At 42.5% G+C, this 20,736-nt stretch overlaps 1 protein-coding gene across 2 annotated transcripts in view; it reads right to left on the bottom strand.

Moving 5' to 3' along the window:
- Positions 1–14,823, bottom strand: part of ABL2 (ABL proto-oncogene 2, non-receptor tyrosine kinase) — a 15,730-nt gene extending 907 nt beyond the window's left edge. The window contains exons 1-12 of one of the 2 annotated variants that reach the window (XM_010082014.1): positions 14,718–14,823; positions 10,942–11,112; positions 9,881–10,176; positions 8,956–9,228; positions 8,137–8,221; positions 6,273–6,450; positions 4,846–5,030; positions 4,401–4,553; positions 2,810–2,899; positions 1,395–1,568; positions 542–775; positions 1–226 (exon numbers count right to left, since the gene is read on the bottom strand). The exon at positions 1–226 is cut by the window's left edge and continues 907 nt beyond it. In XM_010082014.1, coding sequence (XP_010080316.1) covers positions 1–226; positions 542–775; positions 1,395–1,568; positions 2,810–2,899; positions 4,401–4,553; positions 4,846–5,030; positions 6,273–6,450; positions 8,137–8,221; positions 8,956–9,228; positions 9,881–10,176; positions 10,942–11,112; positions 14,718–14,823 — 2,171 coding nt within the window. Of the gene's footprint in view, positions 776–1,394; positions 1,569–2,809; positions 2,900–4,400; positions 4,554–4,845; positions 5,031–6,272; positions 6,451–8,136; positions 8,222–8,955; positions 9,229–9,880; positions 10,177–10,941; positions 11,113–14,717 lie in introns of both variants that reach the window. The other variant, XM_010082013.1, reaches the window with a different exon arrangement.
- Positions 14,824–20,736: the final 5,913 nt, after the last annotated feature.

The following is a 20,736-nucleotide window of genomic DNA, read 5'->3' on the forward strand; positions in this document are numbered from 1 at the left end:
GGGGTTCGGAAAGGGAGTGCTGTGGCACCCCTCGGCAAGAGTTTTGCTTTTGGTCTCTCTCTGGTCAAAGCAGGGCCTTCTTCAAACCTTTTGGGAAGCAGGTCATTGGCCCTCCCTGTGCTCTCATCAGGCTGAGAGGAGGTGGACACTGTCCGTTCCAGCTGGATTTTTGACCTCTGGGAATTTCTGGGAAGGGTCATTGCCATCCTATCCTGCTCTGGAAGCCCTGAGGACATGGAAGATGTAGAGTTTGACCTTGGAAAAGGCTTTGAAGCTTCTTCATTGCCAGTGGGTTTTCCTGCTCGTAAACCCAGGGTCTTTTTAATCAAGCGTGGTGTAAAGAAACCAGTGATACCCGACCACCCACCACCAGTGCTTATGCCCCCACTACTGCTGGTACCAGTGCCATCATCATTGTAGAAGGTCCTCTGCACAAAGCCCCCACCATAGCACTTGGGTGGCACCAGGCTTGCGTCCTGCTGCGTGGGAGCAAAAGAGAACCCATCCGCATGCTGTAAGGAAGCAACAGATGAAAAGTTACCCGTTAGCTCGTATTTCTTATGGGGCTGATTCTCCATCTCCCGGAAGGAACTGCTGCGCTTGGGAGGCGTGGGAGCATTCCTCTTCTTCATAAAGGAGCTGAAGAAGCCACCTTTTCTGTCCCTGGTGAAAGTGGTCTCTTTGGCATCCTCCAAAAGGCTGCTGGGTGACTTATCCCTCTGCTTGCGAGGCAGTGCAGGAGACCCACTTGTTGGCTGTGTGCTTCTGATAAAACCTAGGCAGAAGAAACAAGTGTGAATCTGCAAAATCAATTTCCATTTCCACCTTCCTATCCTGCAGTGGGATTTATGGGCCTGGCATATTTAGCTGCCCAGGTTCTGCAGAGATAGACTGAGAGAAGCAGCTAGCACTTTTATTTTTGTGTGAGGCTGGTGTGCTTTTGATTTTTTTTTTTTCCAAACTTTTTTTCCTCTTCTGCATGCATGACTTGTCTGTTGCCTATACTGAGGAGGTTACTTAGAAGAGACTTCAGGAGAAAGTGAAGTTGCTCTTTTTTTCCAGTTTCTTATTCCCTTTCTGTAGCTTTTTTCTCCTTCCCCAAATACCACAAGTATAAAAGAAAATCTCTTGTTGCATTGTCAACTTTAGTTTTGAAGCTGCCATTAAAAAAAAAAAAAAAAACAGCAAAACTAAATGTAAAATATGCAGTGTTTTCTATTTTGCTAGTATATAATTGGGCTGCTGAGATGGCCAACAGCCCTAAGGACATAGCAGTGCAAAGCACCTTCCCGTGTCATGTTGTTCTGTTTTCTTCTGTTTCCCTGGCAATTTACACCAGCAGCAAGCTGATCCCAGAACACGTGGCCTCACTGCCACTGTCCCACTGCCCATACCTGGTGCTGAGCTGGAGGCTGAGTGCTCCACAGTATCTTGTGTTCCTTCAATGTTCTCCTTGTTCTCTGCCTGTTTCTTCAGTGTTCTAGTCTTGGAGGGAAGCATGGGTAACCGGGGCAAGTAAGGAACTATGGAGGAGGAGGAGGCTGTTCTTCCGAGCTCCTCTGCTACCTCTGTAAGGAAAAAAAAAATACCAAAAAGGGAATAGATGGAACAGAGACCGGCAAAGGAAGAGGAAGAGAAAATCTGTGTCTCTACTGCAAACCCACACTAGCAAGAAGACATACATGACTGAGAAATACATAGTTTATGGATTTAGCTTTTGCTCAGGTGCAGAGGTATACAGGGTAAGATGTTTTTCATAATGCTCTCAAACTCATTTATGTATTCACAAATGCAGCAAAAAAAGAAGAGAGTGTCAGGATCTGTACAAGCAGTCTGGTGCGAATCTAGCTCTCTGCTGGGTTATGGGTTGCTCAAGAGCTAAAGCCAGCACTGAATGCATTTGCCTCTGTTTTTAATTAAGGTGCCTCCTGTTGATGTTCCTGGGATCCCACCAAAAGTTGTGTTCTCCCTGGATCTGGATCTAAGCTGCTTTGCTTGAGGCAAAGCCCTACACTTCCCTATTAGAAATGAAGACTGCATGTTTCCTTCCCAACACCAACACAACGTATGTGACTGAAAAAAACCCACAACCTCCTGGCCACAGCCAGGTTGGCATTTGTGTGGGCCACTTGATGTGCCTATTTTAGATTTTCTCTGGTAGAATTTGATCTGGTGTGTTTTTTTCTGTAGTAGGGAAGCGGATGGATCAGCTTTGTATTTAATTTAAAAACTTAGAAGTTGCTGAGACAGTTCTGCTTGTCTGCTGTCTTTTATCACACTTCTCACCAGTATTTACCTCCTAGTTGATTATGTTTGAGAGCTGAGTTGCACAGATTCACTCCTAGAAGTATCTAAGTAGAAAATCAAGAGATTAAGGCACCCTTTTTAAAAATGAAAGCTGACAGAATAATATTTCATTACCTAATTGCTGCAGTCAGTACTGGACTGTAATATGCATACATCTTTCTCTCAGTATCACTCACTATTCCTTACTCTTCAGTCTGGGAAACAAGAGGCTTCCTCTAATGGAGGAGAAAATATTCTCTAAATTAACTCTTTGGCATCTTGGTGCCCAGATGAATTACTGTACTGTCCCCTACACTGGTATATGTCTAAAGTTTATTTAGCATTTGTGCACCAATTAAGAGCATGTATTTGCAGACTTATAGTTAAGAAATTAAGTAAGGAACAAAGCCTCTCACAACCTCCCCAGCTAGCAGATGAACCTTAAAAGCCCATCCACAAGAGCTAGTTCTCAGGGGGATAAATTCCAGTACTGTTTCAGAAATAAGGCAACAGGCGCTCTCACCCTCTGAGATGCTCGAGTCGTGGAACATGGTTTCAAAGGCCTGGTGGGTCTCAGCAAAGGATGGTCGGTCTGGTGGGTTCCACTTCCAACCTGCAAAGTGAGAAAGCAGAGTAAATCTCAAAGCCTGAAACAGGTAGGAGATGATTTTCTATTCTGCCCAAGGAGACAGAAAATATGTAAGCTTTCTCAACTGCAGTCAGACTCTGATCTCCTACTATTAAACAGTCTTTAGAGTAATTCATAGATGTTAATTCATAGCAGCAGTCAGTGACCCTACTGTATCCTAACAAACAGATCTTGAGAGGAAGGAATCACTTCTAAAAATCCCAGCTCTCTGCCAGCTCCGCAGCTTTTTCCAGTCTCCCCATCCCTCTTCCTGATTTTTTTCGGCAAAGGAGAATTCCATGTTTGCTACCCCAGCTGTTTGGACTGAACTCATCTAACCCAGTCACAGATAACTGTGTGCAAAACTCCAGGAAACATTCTGCTCACATGCTCTTAATACTGAAATTCAGGCAGAGCCTTCCAAAACCAGAATGTGTGGACCCTGTGGGGGAAAGAGGAAGAGAGTGCACTGCTCCAAGATGGAGCTCAGAAAGTTATGAAAGGGTATGATGACAAGCGTAACTTCCGTAGTTAGAAATCTGCACTAGGGGAATGTACTCTGGAAGCACTGCCTGTCGATTCACCACAGGGTCTGAAAAGTGACTGGTATTCTGCTCATACTGGGATCCATTAATATCATATGAATTCCCTGCTTTTGGGCTTTTGTCAGCTTCCTGAAGGGTTTTTGAAGCAATATCCTTCATCACTACTCAGCTTCTTTGTTTCGTAACTGAAGTTCATCCTTTGACATGCTGAGGATCACACATCGCTGGAGACAGGCTGTAGAATGGCCTCAAAGTCCTGGTTTGTCTGTCTTGTACATTGAGGGCCACACAGATTGCCCGAGTTAGCACCAAGGAGGCTCTTCCCACCCTGGTGCCACTGACAGGGTCTCTCTGCTCAGGGCCGCTTACCTTGCTCAACAGCAGGGCCTGGTTTGCTCCCTAGGATCTACAGCCTTTTGCCCAATATACTCTCTGCTCTTGCGAGACTGAATGAGATTGGCAATGCTCTTAAATTCTGTTGCTGTCTTCCTGCGGCACACTGTAGCTTTTGGTCTTTTATTAGTAGATTTTCGATTTGTTATGGAGTACTGTATATTGAGCTTTTCACGGCGTGCTTGGAGGATGCGTTTTGTGCAACCTTGTCAACTACACGGCTGCTGCACAGGTGCTGTGTTTGCAGAGAACTAAACATCCTTCTAACTTTGTGATTGCACAGTGAGAGTCCTACTGACAAAATACCAGCACAATTTGCCACAAAGTGCGATCTAGCTGTACTCAGAGATGGCAGGTTTTGAGAGTGAATTCTTTTTCCCTAGAGACCAGACTCATTTTGCATCAGTAACCAAGAACGTCTCAGGTGACACGGCCTTTTCCACATTAGCCAACAAAATGGCACATAAGAAGCAAGGCCTTCAGAGATAACTACAGATTTCTCCCACCCCTCCCAGGCTTTGTCCCCCAAACTGGAAGAAGATACTTACATGCTCTCATCAGTTCATAAACCTTTGGAGGGCACCCCTCGGGCTGTTCCATGCGATAGCCCTTTTCCAGCAGATCATACACCTGAGAGAGGTCAATGCCTGGGTATGGTGACATCCCATAGGTAGCAATTTCCCATAACAGCACCCCAAAGGCTGCAAAAGAAAAAAAACAAAATTCCTGGTCGTAAGTCTGCCTTCTTCTTGTGTTGCTCATTACACTGGGGCCTGTACTGCAGCTTGAGGCAGCATCTCTTTCTTGCAGATATTTCAGGCCAGTCTAGGTGAACACATGCTAAAAATGCTACTGATTCATGAAGCTGTGCCCTGGCATGTGACTGTCTCCTCCCCAAGTGTTTCTGTCCAAGCTAGAAAGGAAGTTACTGTCTAGGCTGGCAAAGAAAAACAAAATGGAACTGAACAGACCACTGAAGTGGAGTTTTCTTACCCCACACATCTGATTTGATTGAAAAGGTGTTATAGGCCAGGCTTTCAGGAGCCGTCCATTTGATTGGGAACTTGGCTCCAGCATGAGCTGTGTAGGTATCTCCAGTCATAAGTCGACTTAAGCCAAAGTCAGCCACCTTCACCACATGATTTTCTCCAACTAAGCAGTTCCGCGCTGCCAGGTCCCTGTATAAAGGAAAAAAGCACACACTTTTGCTGGAGCAACAGCAGGGCTTTTGAATACAGTGTTCTGGTCGCACAGCCTGTCCGTCTCTTCTGAACTGGGAAGCAGTCTTTTTACACAGCAGGCAAAGGTAATGTGAGCTTTCCTCTAAACCGTGTCAGAAATTGAGTGGATTTATTCTTAGGAGCAATAAGGTAAATCAGGATTAGGTTTCATTCTTTAAATTCTATTAAATTTCCAGTAATGATAGCTGTTACGATGAGAAGTTTGTATTTGCTAAGAACAGGATGAGATCAGCAGCTCATCACACACTGAACAGCTTTATGGCACAGCTTCATCTGACTAGATTAAAATAGGACATTGTGGTTGACAACATCTTGCACACAGGGCATACATCAGAACAGGACAATGCTCACTTTCATAGTTGTCAGGCAGTCGGGCACAAGATTGTAAGGCTGTGTGCTGGTTTAGGCTGGGACACAGTTAATTTTTGACACAGGAGCTAGTATGGGGCTATGTTTTGGGTCTGTGCAGGAAACAGTGTTGATAACACAGGGATGTTTTAGTTTTTGCTGAGCAGTGCTGACACAGAGTCAAGACCTTTTCTGTTTCTCACCCCACCCCAGTGAGTGGGCTGGGGGTGCACAAGGAGCTGGGAGGGGACACAGCTGGGACAGCTGACCCCAACTGACCAAAGGGATATCCCATACCATATGGCATCATGCTCAGCATATAGAAGTGGGGCAAGAAGAAGGACAGGAGCGACATTCAGAGTGATGGCATTTGTCTTCCCAGTAACCATTACACATGATGGAGCCCTGCTTTACTGGGGATGGCTGAACACCTGCCTGCCAATGGGAAGTAGTGAATGAATTCCTTGTTTTGCTTTGCTTGTGTGCGCGGCTTTTGCTTTACCTATTAAACTGTCTTTACCTCAACCCACCAGTTTTCTCACTTTTACTCTTCTGATTCTTTCCCCTGTCCCACTGCGGGGGGAGTGAGTGAGCAGCCATGGGGTGCTTATTGCCAGCTGGGGTTAAACCATGACAGTCTGCTATGAAAGTCATGGGGAGAAGGTCTTGCAAGACAGTATTTGAAACCAAAAGAGCCAACGGATAAGCCAGTGTGAAACCCAACTCTGGAAGAAAAACCTCCCCAAAAGGAGGAATTCCTGGGCCACCACACTGGTGGCCTGCTCATCGCTGCAATCTGAGATTGTACCAGCTCTGCGTGACTTCACCCACCTGTGAATGAAGTTCTTCTTCTCCAGGTACTCCATAGCAGAGGAGATCTGGGTGGCCATGTAGAGTAGCACAACAGCACTCACTTCCTCCCTGTTGCATTCCCGTAAATAGTCTAGCAGGTTCCCGTACGGCATGTATTCTGTCACAATGTAAAAGGGTGGCTCCAGGGTACACACACCTAGCAGTGAGGAGGAGGGAGTATGTGAATAAAGCTTCCCTTTCTTCTCTAGCTTACCACTATTACTTCATTTGTTGCATTTTGTACCAGTAAGTGTTTCTCTGAAAATTGAAGACTTCCATCTAAATGACCCAGACCAGTGCAGCCCAACTTAAAGGTCAGTGCTTCTGTCTATTTATCTGTCCATCCACTTTACGGATAGAGAGAAACACGTCTATCAAAACACCACTAGTCCTATATAATATACATGAAGGAGTAGTTCCGTTCTTTGGAGGGTTACAGAATGAAATGGGAGTTATTTTGAACACATATGATTTGCTTTTTTTTCTCCTGTCCTCCTTCCTAAGGCTAGAGAGTGGCCAACTGGAAGTAGGTACCTATCAACTGGCAAGATTTCCAGACTGAAATGTCATGACAGAGTAATGTGAAGCCCTTCCATGTGTGCTAGCTGGGTAAGTGATCAGCACGGTGCGACCTGCTCCTAAAGCAGCATTCTCACGCATTCCTCAGATGACTGCTTGCTGCAGTCATTGCAATTATGTACAAAGTATGTATTAGCAGAGGAGGAGGGCAACAGGATACTCATGTCAAATCTCTGCGAACACCCACAGCACTGCTGCTGAATGCCTGTTTATACCGTTACGCACATACAGGAGTGAAACACAACTACACTATACATCAGAAAGAGCAAAAATGCATCTCTCTGATGAGAAATCTTTTAGTCTATACCCCTGGAACCAGACAGGGCTGGGCAGACACTTCATCTGTGCCTGTTTTTTAAATGGGTACAGAATAGTTGCCGTTATTAAAAGCCTTCACATTCTTCACATTTCTCCTTTCATCCTAGGCTTGGCTTGACAGCTTTGCTCCTGAAAGCAGCAAAAGTCCAAAGGCAATTAAACACTAGTAAAGGTTTAGGGTGTCTCCTTAAGAATCTTTGTACATGTGGAATTAACAGCTATGCAGGCTATTTAACAGTGATCATCATATCATGCATTTGTCAGTGAAACAAACAGGGCACAGCCAAGCTGTAAAGCCTGCAGATTTCTTCCATTTGTGTGCTGTTTGATCTGACTTGCATCTTCACTGCCTTGACCTTATGTACTTATTTGGCGATACACAGGGTCCCTTACAGAAGCAGTGATCTGGTTGTCTTCTGCTTAACTATGGACTGATTTTTCTATTTAGTGCATCTTTTTCTATAAATATCCCTGAGAATTATGAAGAACAGTGTGCTTCCAACATAATTTTTTTTCTTTCACTTTGAATTTTCTTATAATTTTGTTCTGTTCTATCAGAAAAAAATAAGTAAAGATAAGTAATTTTGTAAATCTGATTTAACTTGGCAGAAAAGGAATCAGACCCTGGTAACTAAACCCTGGAGCATGTCTAAGGCCAAGGGTACAAACTAACAGGAGGCTGATATTGCAAACTTCTATATAATGCATAGGCATGCCTCAAGAGCAAAGCTGTCTACTAATGCAAGTTATTACATTTGATGTTTTATTTAAAATTAGTGTCTCTTAGCTCCAATACTACATAAAGAAGTAAGCTGTTAAAAATACCACCCCATAACCTGACCTGATTCAGAGAGTTACATAAATACAGAAAATCTGCCACTGCAAGACAGATTTCATTTTGGCAGAAACTCAAGTAAGAACAGACAGAGCAAGGAATTTCACTAACCTAACAACTGCACTAGATTTGGGTGCTTGATCTCCTTCATCACAGCAGCTTCTTTCAAGAACTCTTCCACCTCCATGGTATCTTCCTAGATAAACAGAGAGGCAAAAGAAGGGAAAATTTATCTTCATGACCAAGGTCTGCTTGATACCACATATCCTAGCTAAAAATAGATGATGGTATCCCTGTCTCCTTTCTGCTGTTCTGGCTTTTACCAAAGCAAAATATAACAACCTTGAAAAGCTGCCTGGCCGGCCTGCAGCATTGCCAAGTGACAGATCTGCAGTACCCAGAAAGTGACAGGCTTTCTTCTGTTGGTAGCTATTGTGAGAGGAAGAGACTCAGGATCACTGACTTGGTTCTCCTGCCTAGCTAGACAAACTGACCTTACTTAGGGGGTACGTAGAATTGTAGCTGTTGATGTTGAAACAAACAGAAGGTTTTGAAAAGAAAGATAAACGGAGAAGCTGAATTTTTCCAGGAGCAGAAGAGAGGTTGTAGAAGGTATTTCCAACACCTTTGATTTTTTTGAAGCTTACACAGCTCTTCTGAGGGAAGGGAAATGGACTTGGTAACCGTTTCTACAGATCTGACTTAGATGCAGTTCCTGCAGGTGCTTGCTAGGCCAAAATTCCAAACTGTTTCTAAGCCACATGCGCTGGTGCAAGTTTGATAAGCTAACTGCGTTCTGTAAAGCTACTCTCAAGTATATCAACACACTCCATTTTCTGATATTCGTATCGTTAGGTGGTATAATTGAGAACATTACAATTTCCCTACCCTTATCATAAATGAACAATGCATAACAATCTGAAAACTCACCTTTAATGTTTTCACAGCAACCGTGAGATTGTATTTCTTCCAGACACCAACGTACACCTCACCATACTGCCCTCCCCCAAGTTTGTGCTTCATGGTAATATCAGTCCGCTCCATCTCCCACTTGTCGTGGATGGGGGACACTCCGTAGATAGTGGGCTTATTGCACTTGGGTGCTGGGTAATGCAAAGTTGTCACCAGTCCGTCTGCTACTGTTGAGTGATGGTGCACTAGCTCTGCTAGAGTGCTGAAACGGCTTTCTGCTGTCACATATACCTGTTAAGAAAGAACCAGGTATCTACTTAAATGAAGCCAGCTGGAAGCTTTCAGTAACACTGGAAAACAAGTACAGTAAAAACATTCTAATATGTTAAAAAAAATAATCAGAGAACCAGATTTTACAGTATTTGATTTCACCCTGTTGGGTTAATGAATGTTAATCTGTGCCATTTTTACCTGCAGAAAGCACCTAAGATACAAGCTATGACTTGAGAGTAGTGCTGCCTCCTCCCTCATGCTTTACAGGACTAGAAACTGTAATTCTTGTAGCCAAGCAGAAAGCCTGTTTCTGCATCTCTGAATACAATGTACTGCTATCTGATCAAGGTTAAAAATGCTGACTTACCAAAGCTCTGCTTGTTCTCAGTAAACCAACCAATGGAAAGGTATCACCACATCAAGCCACAACTGCTTTGCTCCCTAGCTACTTTCAGTCAGGGTAAGTACTGTCTGCACTTCTTCCAGAGTGGTGTTTGGTGAGTCACCACCAAACTCTTGGCATACGTGCCCTTTTTTACATTAATAAACAGTGGACTTGTTTTATCTCACACACACTCCTCCTCTAACAGTCTGCAACTTGAGATTCTGTATAATCTCTTAATTAATATCCTTATTTCCTCTCCCCACAGCATTGTCCAGAGATCCTTACCTTTCCATCTGAGGTGGTATTGATCCTGTAGTGGTAAACACGTCCTTCGTACCTGAGCGAGATGGATAGCTGCCCTGGGCTGCTCTCGCTTTCACGAACCAGGAAGCTGCCATTGATGAGACTGCTCAGCAGATACTCCGCTGCACTGCGTGACACTGGCCCATGGTACCATGAATGCTTTTCCAGGCTGTTCACTGGTGTGATGTAGTTGCTTGGTACCCAACCCTGCCCATTCTTCGAACGTACCTCACTCCATTCACCATTCTGGTTGTAACCCAGGACTCGCAACTTCTCACCTATGACCAGAAAGAAAAAAGCAAAATAAGCACAGTGCAATCTGTTGGATCTCATTAAAGGAAACACTCACTATCAGCTGCCTAAGCCTGGGTTTGTAGCTTAACAGTAAAAATTCGCACAAGATATAACTAAACTCCTATATATAAAGTATTTATGAAGTAAAGTTTCAGACAGAATACCTAGTTCCCTAATTTATTGCAGTGTGAGTGATGAACTCAAAAAGCTTCCTGTAGTCCAGATTTTTACACTAGAAAGAGATTTTTTTTTTTTGGAGGAATGCGGTTTGTCTCCTTTTGGAAGCCTTAAATGGCATGTGATTTAAAACAGCCCAGCAGCAGGTCATATTCTGATATATGTACTGAACAAAAACAGAAAATCTCCATGCAATTCTTAATTCTTGATTTTCCCCAGTTGAAAGTGCTGAATTCTGTTATTATCAATAATATAAAGGCTTTCCTCTGCTCCTCCCTAAAATAGGTGCCTCCCAGGCCCAGTGATTCAGGGAGCCTAGAACAGAACAACTGTAGCTGGGCTAGACTGTTTGGCAGCGTTATACAAACCTGTGTCTGTCTGTACTAGGAGAACTGCCCGGCAGGTGTCCCTCCAACACAAGTGAGAGAGACTGTCTGCTTACAACCATCAGTTTACAGAACAATCTTCTCTAACTGTGCTCATTCCTATTCCTGTCTGGGGAAGGATTATGCTTTCTGTTTTCTGTTGCTAAGTTTTCAACCTAGTAGCTGCTCTGCAATTCCCAGGCTTACCTTTGGTGATGCTGAGTGTGTTGTCACCGCTTGCTACAAAATCGTAAAGTGCAACAAAAAGATTGGGATCGCTCTCAGTGGCTCCAAGGAGGTTCTCCTTGGAGCTCCATCTGATGGCTTCGTTCAGTGCCTGGGGTTCAACATCACAACCATAGGGGCGGTGCAGGGCCTCTGAAAATAGAACAGAAGAGGAAATTACTTTGTGTACAATTGTAAATAGATCAAAACCCAGCATACAGCAGAGCAACGCTCCTACCGCACAACATGGTCCTTATGGAAAGCGAACACCACACCTGCACGTCTTAGATCGGTCGTTTTCAATCCCCGCTTTGCCGACTGTTGATTCTATAGGTTACTTCTAACAGGGGCTGGAGAAGGGGATTAACTGCCCATATACCAAGTAGCAAGCTATGTATATAAAATTTATATTTAATGTGTATTATATATACTTCTATTCATATACACCTCTATTTGAAAGTATTTGAGCATTCATAGATAAAAAATGAGTGAGAAATTTAAAGTGCTTTTTTTATTAGGTGAAGTAGTGAAGGAAACCTTTTGATGCTGAAATGTTAAGTTTTATGTCTATAGCTTCTGTGGCTTAAGTAGATAGCCTGGATCTGAAACTAACATTACAAATACAAGGTAAGACAGGCTGAATTATGGCACAAATGAGATCTACAGGTAACTGGGACAGTAAGTGATTCAGTATCAGCAGAGATTTGTAATACATTTCAAGACTGTGTTTAAAGAAGAGGTGGAAAACTGACAGGAACAGAAAGTAGTCAGGGTGATGCTAGGTGTTTAGCAGCAGTGTTCCTGAGTGCCCAGGCAGTTCTGGTTTGCTGTTTCAAGGGACAACTGATGCAAACTTGATAGTACAAGGGAGTGAGGGGAAGAATCAGGCTTGTTTCATAGACAAAAGAAGAACAATCTAAATACACAGTGTTTTGTAAACAACTGTAGTAAAAAGCAAAATTGTCTGAACACTTCATGGCAGTGCTATGCTGAGACCATCATTGGCTTTCTAACCCATGGAGAGGTTTTCCAGGAACATGCAGCAGAAGAAATTTCAATATTAAGACAAGAGAAAGAGTGATGATGTCATTTCATACATATGGGCTGCTCAAGGGGGCAAAAAAATATGAAGGTGTAAAGATACAAATATTTTCTCTGGTGGCACAACTGACATAAGTTCCTGCTCCCAATACATATTTCCAAATTCTCTTGTTGAACATTTCATTAAATGCACCAAACTTAAAAAGTCCTCTTTAAAAAAAATCTAAGGCTTTCTTTACTTTACAGTCATTGTTTTGGCCCATTTCCGAGGGGCTGAGAAGTCAGGCCCAGGATGTTTTTAAGTAGAACATTGCCAGTGAACATGTGCATGGAACTGCCCCCTCCCCACGCTCCCAGGAGATTCACATTCAGGAGTGAGAGCTAGTCTATAAGGCACTTTTGAAAAGAGAACAAAGAGCTCAAACGCAGTACAGGACAGGAAAACTGGGAAGTCAGCGAGACATGAAACAGGAAGAGGCCTGTGCCAAGTAATAGGCAAACATATGCCAAATCTGTGTCACAGGACGGAGCTCAAGCCTGGAAAACGAGGACATAGGGGGTTTCCCAGCATCTACATCCAATTTTCCAACTGTATTGTAGGTACATGAGAAAGTCAGTGATTGAGCTTTGTTCTGGTTCGTTTTTAAACACGTAGCTAAGTGGCTTTTGATGGCATTTCTGGTTATCATTCAGAGTAATACTGCTTGCATAACCTGCTCATCTTGCAATTACTTAATAACCCACCTTGCGAGCCCTGTCGAAGCAGCACCCTATCAAGGTTCTCCTGGCAAGAACAGAAGTGACTGGAGATTAAGCCACCAAAATGTCACTTCTTTGATTTCACTATCTGCAGATACAGTATTTACACACATTTCTTGACTGCAGTTAGAACATACTAACCCATCAGGCTGGGTGCTATCATGGAAAAGAGAGGAAATCCCAATGTCTGCTCAGCTACCTACATTATAGCATGGCTGCCCACATCCCACTGGTGTTTTTTAGGGCTGGGTGTGTGCATATGCATGTCCATGTCCAGTTGTTAAGCACCAGTAAAGAACACCAGTTCCTAAATCAATCTCTCTTTACAGAGTAAAAATACATATTTAATTAAATAATACATTCTTTATACTCCTACAGTGACTTGTGTTAGGGAGAGTGTTTTGGTGCCTTAAGCAAAGCCACTCAGTAAATGTGCTATACAAGAAATCTGACTTACATGTCTCTGCTAAGGAGCAAACACAAAAGCAGGCAGTGTTTCCAAAAAGTATCTGACCTTTCAGCTCCAAACTTTAATGGTGTTTAAATAACTTCTTACTTTCAATTATATATCTGTGAAAATAGTAAAGGCTTTAAACAAAAATATACGCATTTGTTCTAATTCAAAGCATGCCTTTGCTTTCTCGATCCAGAAAAGCTCATCAACTGAGCATCCAACCCCTACTTTACAGACAGCAGAACTAAGCATTTAACCACACACTGGACAGATAACCCTGAACCAGCCTAGTACCAGCTCAGCTTAAGAGCTGCTGCAGCAAACCCCATGACCAGCTAAGCCTGCCCACACTGAGCCCAGCAGCGGGCACTTTTGCCAAGGTATAACCAGCAGAAATGCCACCTGCTGCTTAGCGCTGAGCAGCTCTGCCCACATGAAACCATTTGTGGTGCTGTGCTGGATTGCCAGCACAGATTCAAAGCAGATGTGGGATACTACCACTCCCTCGGGAATGCCTAGGAGGCTGGCACGTGTTCTTAACACCCGCTTTATGTACAAAAAAAGCCAGCAGAAGTTAATGTTTGATGAGGAGCTTCAATCACTTAGCTACAGTGCTTACCTAAAAATCACATTACCTAAAAATCAAATGCTTTTAAGAGTTCATGTCTCTCTAACTGCCTTCGCTTTCATTTTCAGAGTGACCTGGATGCTTAGGTAACTGTAAAGGTTACCCAATATCTACTTAAGGGGAATTTACCAGGATATAAAAGTACCTATTGCAGAGTATTACATAATAACCTATGCTGCTCAATCCAGTGTGGGATCTATACCATCCAATATGTAAAGATAAGGAAGGTCAGTCAAACATGACAACCGCATAGACCTCATTAAGGAAAGTAAGATAACCAAAGCATATCACAAATGATACCCCTCCAACTGCACAGTTTGCAAGCTCTATTCACACCAAGAGTAAGGAAATGAACTGGGAAGTTTTGTTTTATATCAGCTCCTGTTAAAGGCTAACCATAAATCATATATTACCACTTTCATTTCCTATACAATAGAAAACATACATCATCATTTGGTGTACAATACATAACCGTGCGAGGAGGTTAGGCTTCATCCATCTCCTTCCTTCTTTATTCCCACAATACAATTGCTTCTCTCCGGATATGAAGGCTTTTCCTATTCAGCCAAGATGTAAGGGGTGTTTTGTCCCCCACCCTGTGCTGCCAACACAACAATTACCAATCTCTTTGGTCCAAGAGCAGGAGGTAGTGAATCAAATCAAGTGCCGAAGTGGTCCCTATTTCTGAAATACTGTTTAACTGCTCTGAAAAATTAAGCATTTCAATAATCCCAAAACCCAGATAAAAGCAGGCAATCTCAGTCCTGCCCATGGCTGGTCTCTCTACAAGACAAAGACAGACTTGAAAGGACCCACGTCCTCCTTGGAGAAATATAGGAAAGGGATAGCATAGCATTACATCCCTGAGCATCATACCTGTGAAGCTCACGCCAGGCTCAGAGGTTTCCTCGCCAAGGCAGCAGAGCAGCTTGCCCTCTTTGCCATAGCTGCTAGACTGGAAGAGGACTGTCCCCACAATCATGCTGTGCTTCGCAGCAAGCAGAAGACGCTGCTTGAAGTCCTGGGCTGCCACTGCCTGCACAAATGCCACCACGTGCAGACGATCACAGCTCACAAGGCTGGTGGCCAATGAAAAAGCAAGTGCTGCTGAGCAAGTGAAGGAGAAACTGGGAAAAACAAGCTGCGTGTTAACTTGGTTATTAGCTGGAAGTGAGGGTGGAGCTTCCCAGGGAACACTGTACAAACAGAGGAAGTGGGGACTGGACTGCAAGTTGAAACAGTTTTGAGATGAGCTATAAAGACAGAGTGTGGTTCCGATAAGAGTTAGGCAACAAAGTGTTTGGGAAGAAAGCAAACAGTTTCCTTGGAGAAATTCCTTTGTACAAATTACAAAACAGATCACCCATTAAGGGGACCGCCCGGATTGATTCATTTTTCCACTCCACATACTATTGCTGGAGCACTACTTACATGAATCAACAGGAAACAATGTTATTGAAAATACGCATCTAAGAGATGTGCAAGCACTGAGCAAGTAAACACTCAAACATTTCAGAAAGAAACAGAAAGCAAGGGCAGTACAGTACGCCCAGTCTGAGATGCATATTTGCTGACTTAGTAAGACTCAGGACAGCTCTCCAAAAAGACACCATCAAATAATCCCTCAAAAAATGATAAGATTTTTTTGATGAATTCTTTAGTTTTCTGGCAAAGGCTGTATGGTTTGTAGAAGGATAGGCTCCTCCTAACATGTGGGCAAGGAAGGGTTAAAGAACAAGCCATCACCATGGCAGTCTCACACCTGGGAGGGTGGTGGGCCTGCAGAGGGGTATAAAAGGGAGCAGGGAAAGGGAAGTAAGTGGTTTGGCCTTTTGGAGGGGGAGAGAAGCTGTTACATCCCACCAGGAAAAAAGGCAGCATTTCTATAATCCATGAACTTCACAGCTCTGCAAGAAAGGCAGCTGTGACACGTGATGAGGACTCAGCTCAGGCTAAAGGTAAGAAATAAGCAACCTGGTTTGTTCCAAATGTTTGTATTTTGTAAGGCTGTGGATGTGGAAAAACACTAAGTAGAACTGTGGATGTGCTATGTTGACAAGGAGTTGCTTCTCCCCACGTGGCCTGTGACATGAGTTATTTCCCCCACTACCATCACCTAAACTATGTGGAAAAAATGACTAGAAAAAGAAAATACCTTAGGATACCTGTATACTGTTGTCTTCCTAAAGTTCTGACCTCTTTTCTTCCTCCTCCAAAACCACGCTCAGCGAATCCTGCAGCACCCTCTACAGTAGTTAGAGGTTGAGATGCCTTTACTTAAGAGCTCCTAGGCTTTATCACTTTTCCTTTTTTTTTTTTGCCTCTTGCAGTTCATTGTTTTCTACACTCTTATTTTCTCCAAGTACTCTTAATTACACTGGGATATGTAGTAACCTTACTGTATCTGTTAGAACACAAAGAATGAGCAGAATTTGTAGAGAAAGACAGCATAACCCCAGAAACATGTGGATGAGCTTTTTGACAAAAACACTTTTCAGGTGGATCTGAAATGATAAGCTACATATGGATTTGTGGCTAAATTAGTCTTAGATGTAATGGCTAATAACATTAGCTAAAATAACAAATTTACTTGTTAGTTAAAACACAACAGATGAGTAATTGGTATTTGGAACACAGAAGGATTAGTAGAAAGTTAGGTTGGATTAATAATGTAACTTGCAAATACATGTATTGAACCTCTCCATTTTAGCCTCTGTCAGAAGAGCACCCTTAGCCAAAGCTTAACGGCTGTCTGGTCTGTTAACGAGCTCCTTATGGGAATTAAGTAGTGGCCAGCACTGGCATTATGGGCAAGTACCACTTTGGCTGCAAGTTTCCTGTAACAGGGCAGTTCAGTCCCTGCACCCTTCTAGACACCCTCTTGAAGGTGTTTCTCAGTGGGAAGGACACAGAGGGTCCCTACAGAGTGTGTGGCAGCTCATAAGGTCCTGTCAAAGGCACCCAGGCAGTCAGAATAAAATGAGGCATCCTTCTACCTTCCAGATGGGTGTTATTTCTTTTACAACTGATTTTCCTAGATAGTTATTTTACACTGTAGTCCATCATCTTGACATCTGCATCCATGCCATCTGCATCCTGTTCCTACTCCCTTCACAGTAAGTGCACAATATAAAATCTTAATTCTGGTGTACTCAACTTCCTCGGTGGAAGAACCCACCTTTCAGGCACAGCAGCTCTTCCCAGCTCTTTAGACTATTCCCTGTGGTGCCCTTCAAAGCCGTTTCCTGAAAGTGGTTACCCTTCCTGTACAACTGAAATCATCCATTTAGAAACATTTTTCTAGTTCTTCCAGTTGTGGGAAAAAGTTGAATAAAAGGAAATCTTGCTGACTATGCTACTTTAAAACTAACAGTTCAGGCAGCTTCTAAAAAAACTCGCTATACTCTGAATTTCTGAACCAACTGTCAATGTCTCTTAAAGAAAAGAATGTGTAAACATGGAATGTGAAAATACAGCTCTGAAAAGGATTTGGTATGGTTGACAGCAGGCTAAAGTGACTGGTTTGTCAATGGAAGGAAGACAAAGAAAGGGTCATACAGTAAATACTGGTTATAGCACACAGTCTCAATCTGATATCTTAGCATTTTACATCAAAACCCATAGGGTGTAGATGTGTGTGTGTATATATATATATAAAATACACACACCGTGTTCTGTCTTCTGGCTCATAACATGCCTCTTTTTCACACAGGGATGCTTGAATACAAGACTACCAAGATCCCTGCATATGCCACATCTTTCACTTTATTTTCACTTTGAGGTTTTAAACTAAATACCACTATAAATATCCATGATGCTGTTTCACACACAGACTCATTTTATCGCTTTTCAGACTACCAAAGAATAGGCCCTGGCCAACTTAGAGCACAGAAACTAGACCATCAAGTAACAAATGACTGCTAGTATAATTGGTATTTTCCACTGCATCTTCAAAACATACATCCTTTTACATCACTAGACTTCAAGATCTTTAACCAGCTTGTCAGTGGGAGGATTTCTGCCTTAACGAATACAAGGAAACAAAATTGATAACACAGCAGCAAGTGGGTTTCCTATTTTGCTGACACGATTGGAATAGTATTAAGTTCTACAGTAGCTTTGTTTCTGAGGCCAAGTCTCAGCACTTCCTACTAACCAAAAATATCCAAGGCAAGCTACAAACTAAAAAGCAAACCACGGCTGAACAGGCCAAGTTCCTGCTGTCTAATAATGTGGTAGCGGGGAAGCAGACCTATGAACTTTCTTTACCCTGTAACAGACTTAAGTCCTTACCTAAACGGACCACCTAGTCTTTCTGCTGACATGCATGTGGCCATGAAAAACACCAGTTTAAAAGAGTCGCACAGCTCACATATGGCTTGGGTAAAATGCAGGCTACCCAATGAAATGCCATTCCTAGGTGTTCCTCTCCTGCAAGCAACCAGACTCCTAATAACGTGGTTTGCTTGAGCTAAGCACAGATCCACGGTTAGTCTTTGGGCCTCCCACAGAGTGGTGCAAGGTTTAAGTACTGTAAACAACCCACTGAATAAAGCCAAGAAATACAGCTCCAAGCCAAGAACTTGGGATGGGCAAGGGATAGGTTTCTATTTGTGGTCCCAGGCTGGGAGAGACTGAATGGGAGGAGACTTCAGAGTCAGTGACAAAATTGCATGATGAACAGCTCACATCCTATGAAAAGAAATGTTTCAAGCCAAGCTGGCAGCACTGTCAAGCCTCAAAATATTAAATATTGTATCAAAATACATCTGAAAGAGAAAAAGTTAATAAAAGTGATCTTTGGTATCAGAGAGAAACAAAGGAGAAACCTAGACATTCGCCATACAGCTTACCTCTTAAATACAGATGATTTTTTTTTTTTTTGCAACACAACAAACTGATGCATGTATTTCCCTGCACTTGTTTTATGGTTAAAGTGGCGGGTCTTCCCCTAGAAGACATGCTTTTTGGCTAGCTTGATATAAAAATTCAAGGGAAGATGAGATTTGGTTTTGGTGTCAATTAATTTTAATTGAATTTTAATTTTCAATTGGAGAAAGACAGATCTCAACTAGTTGCACAAATGTATGAAGAATTCAAGACACTGTCTGTCTACCTGAACATGACAGGAGGTTACTTATGTTACAATTAAAACAAACTGATGTTGATAGAGTGAACTGCCTGTTTTCTGTTTCACTGATTCCAATTATCTTCCTCCTTTGTTATTAATGCTATCAAACATCCAGAGGTGTCCCTCAGCCTGTTTTCTTGCTCAGATGTCAGTAACCATTTCTCCCAATATCAACCTACTGCAGCCCTTCCCTATTTTTTCCTTAACTTGTTCCTGGTAAAGATTTACCTTTTTGGTACACAACCTAGAATGAAATAAATCAAGCTTAAGGTCCAAAGTATTCAGTTAAAAATCTTCATTCATCTAATGCAAGATGCATAAATATCTTCATAGATCAACAGCTGTATAGGCTACAAGTGACCGAACCTTCTACTGAAGTATTTGGTAGCACCACTGTTTTAAGAGAGCATTTCCAAGTAGATGAAGTATTGATCATCTTCAGTACAAATGCTGCTAACTCAATAACCTGTCTCTCATTACCTCAAACACTTCTTGTCCTCACAGAACTCTGGCAGGAAGGTGACTCTAGGATAAATGCAGCTAGCAAAGTGATGCAGGTTTTTATATACACTTAAAGAACATGTTAGGGTGAAGAACTCATGAACACAGGAGAGCTGGACCTAACAATTATCAAAAGGACAATGAATGTTTCCTGTCACACGTACTGGGAATGGTCAAAAGCACCAGAATCCCCTCAAAGGACCAATCTGACTTTCAATGTGCCTCAGGGTGAAGAACCGAAACCCAACAGCACAACAGGTAATGAGAAAAACACTTTTCTGAAGTGAAAGATTTTAATGAAATTAAAATAACATACAAAAAGGATTTTAGAACAAAAAAAGCTACAAATGTAACCTCTTTGCATAATCCTGAATTCTGTATCAAAATGTTACCTTAGTTACTAAGGATTTGTTCAGCTCCTATAAAGCTAGCCAGTTTTGCAATTGCTGGTTATCTAGAAACAAGCAGAGAGACCACCGACTATAGATGCTCTGTATTACATACCTCTTTCCATTGAGTACTGAGGTGATGAAGTTCCAATCTTTGTTCCTCTGAATCTGGCCTATAGTGGAGAGTAACTAGTCCCACAGCGACAGTTTTAGGGAAGGGAGTGCTATGAAGGGATACCCAGATTTCAAAGATAACTGGGAAACTGCATACATGTAGATCAAAAGTCTATTTGACATTCTTCCTCTGTCATGGTAAGTTCCAGTAAACCTCTCCAGTATGAAGGGCAAGAAGGATTAGCTCACCCCATCCTTCTCCAGGAAAGGTGGGATGGCCAAACATTATGACGGCTTACGGCAAGTCATTTAGCACTTTTTTTAATAGGTACATTGGGAGAGAAGTTGCTTAATGTGGATTACACTTCACTCCAACAGAATTCCTGAGGAGCGGTAATACTGGCCAGATCAAAGCCAAGATACGATCTACCTCTAAGCAAATCAAATGAATAGCTACTTACTTACACAGTGCAAAGACAAACATTTGCAGTAAGGGCTCTTCTGCAAAAAGAATACTTGAAAATCATGACTCAACTAACCCCTAAGCAGGCCAGAAATATCTACACTAACGAAGTCTAGCTGGTGAGAGGTTTATTTTGCAGACGTAAAGCACTAACTGATTAGACCTTTGAGTTAACATGACATAAATGTCCTAGCTGCTTTCCAAGTGACATAATTACATCTTATTAGAAGGCCTACAGCATTAGGTTCTCTCCTTAGACTCAGCACCTGGAACAATGACCACATTAAACTGTTTCTC

Source organism: Pterocles gutturalis, unplaced genomic scaffold, assembly GCF_000699245.1.
Source record: "Pterocles gutturalis isolate BGI_N339 unplaced genomic scaffold, ASM69924v1 scaffold9494, whole genome shotgun sequence".
Taxonomy (NCBI): domain Eukaryota; kingdom Metazoa; phylum Chordata; class Aves; order Pterocliformes; family Pteroclidae; genus Pterocles; species Pterocles gutturalis.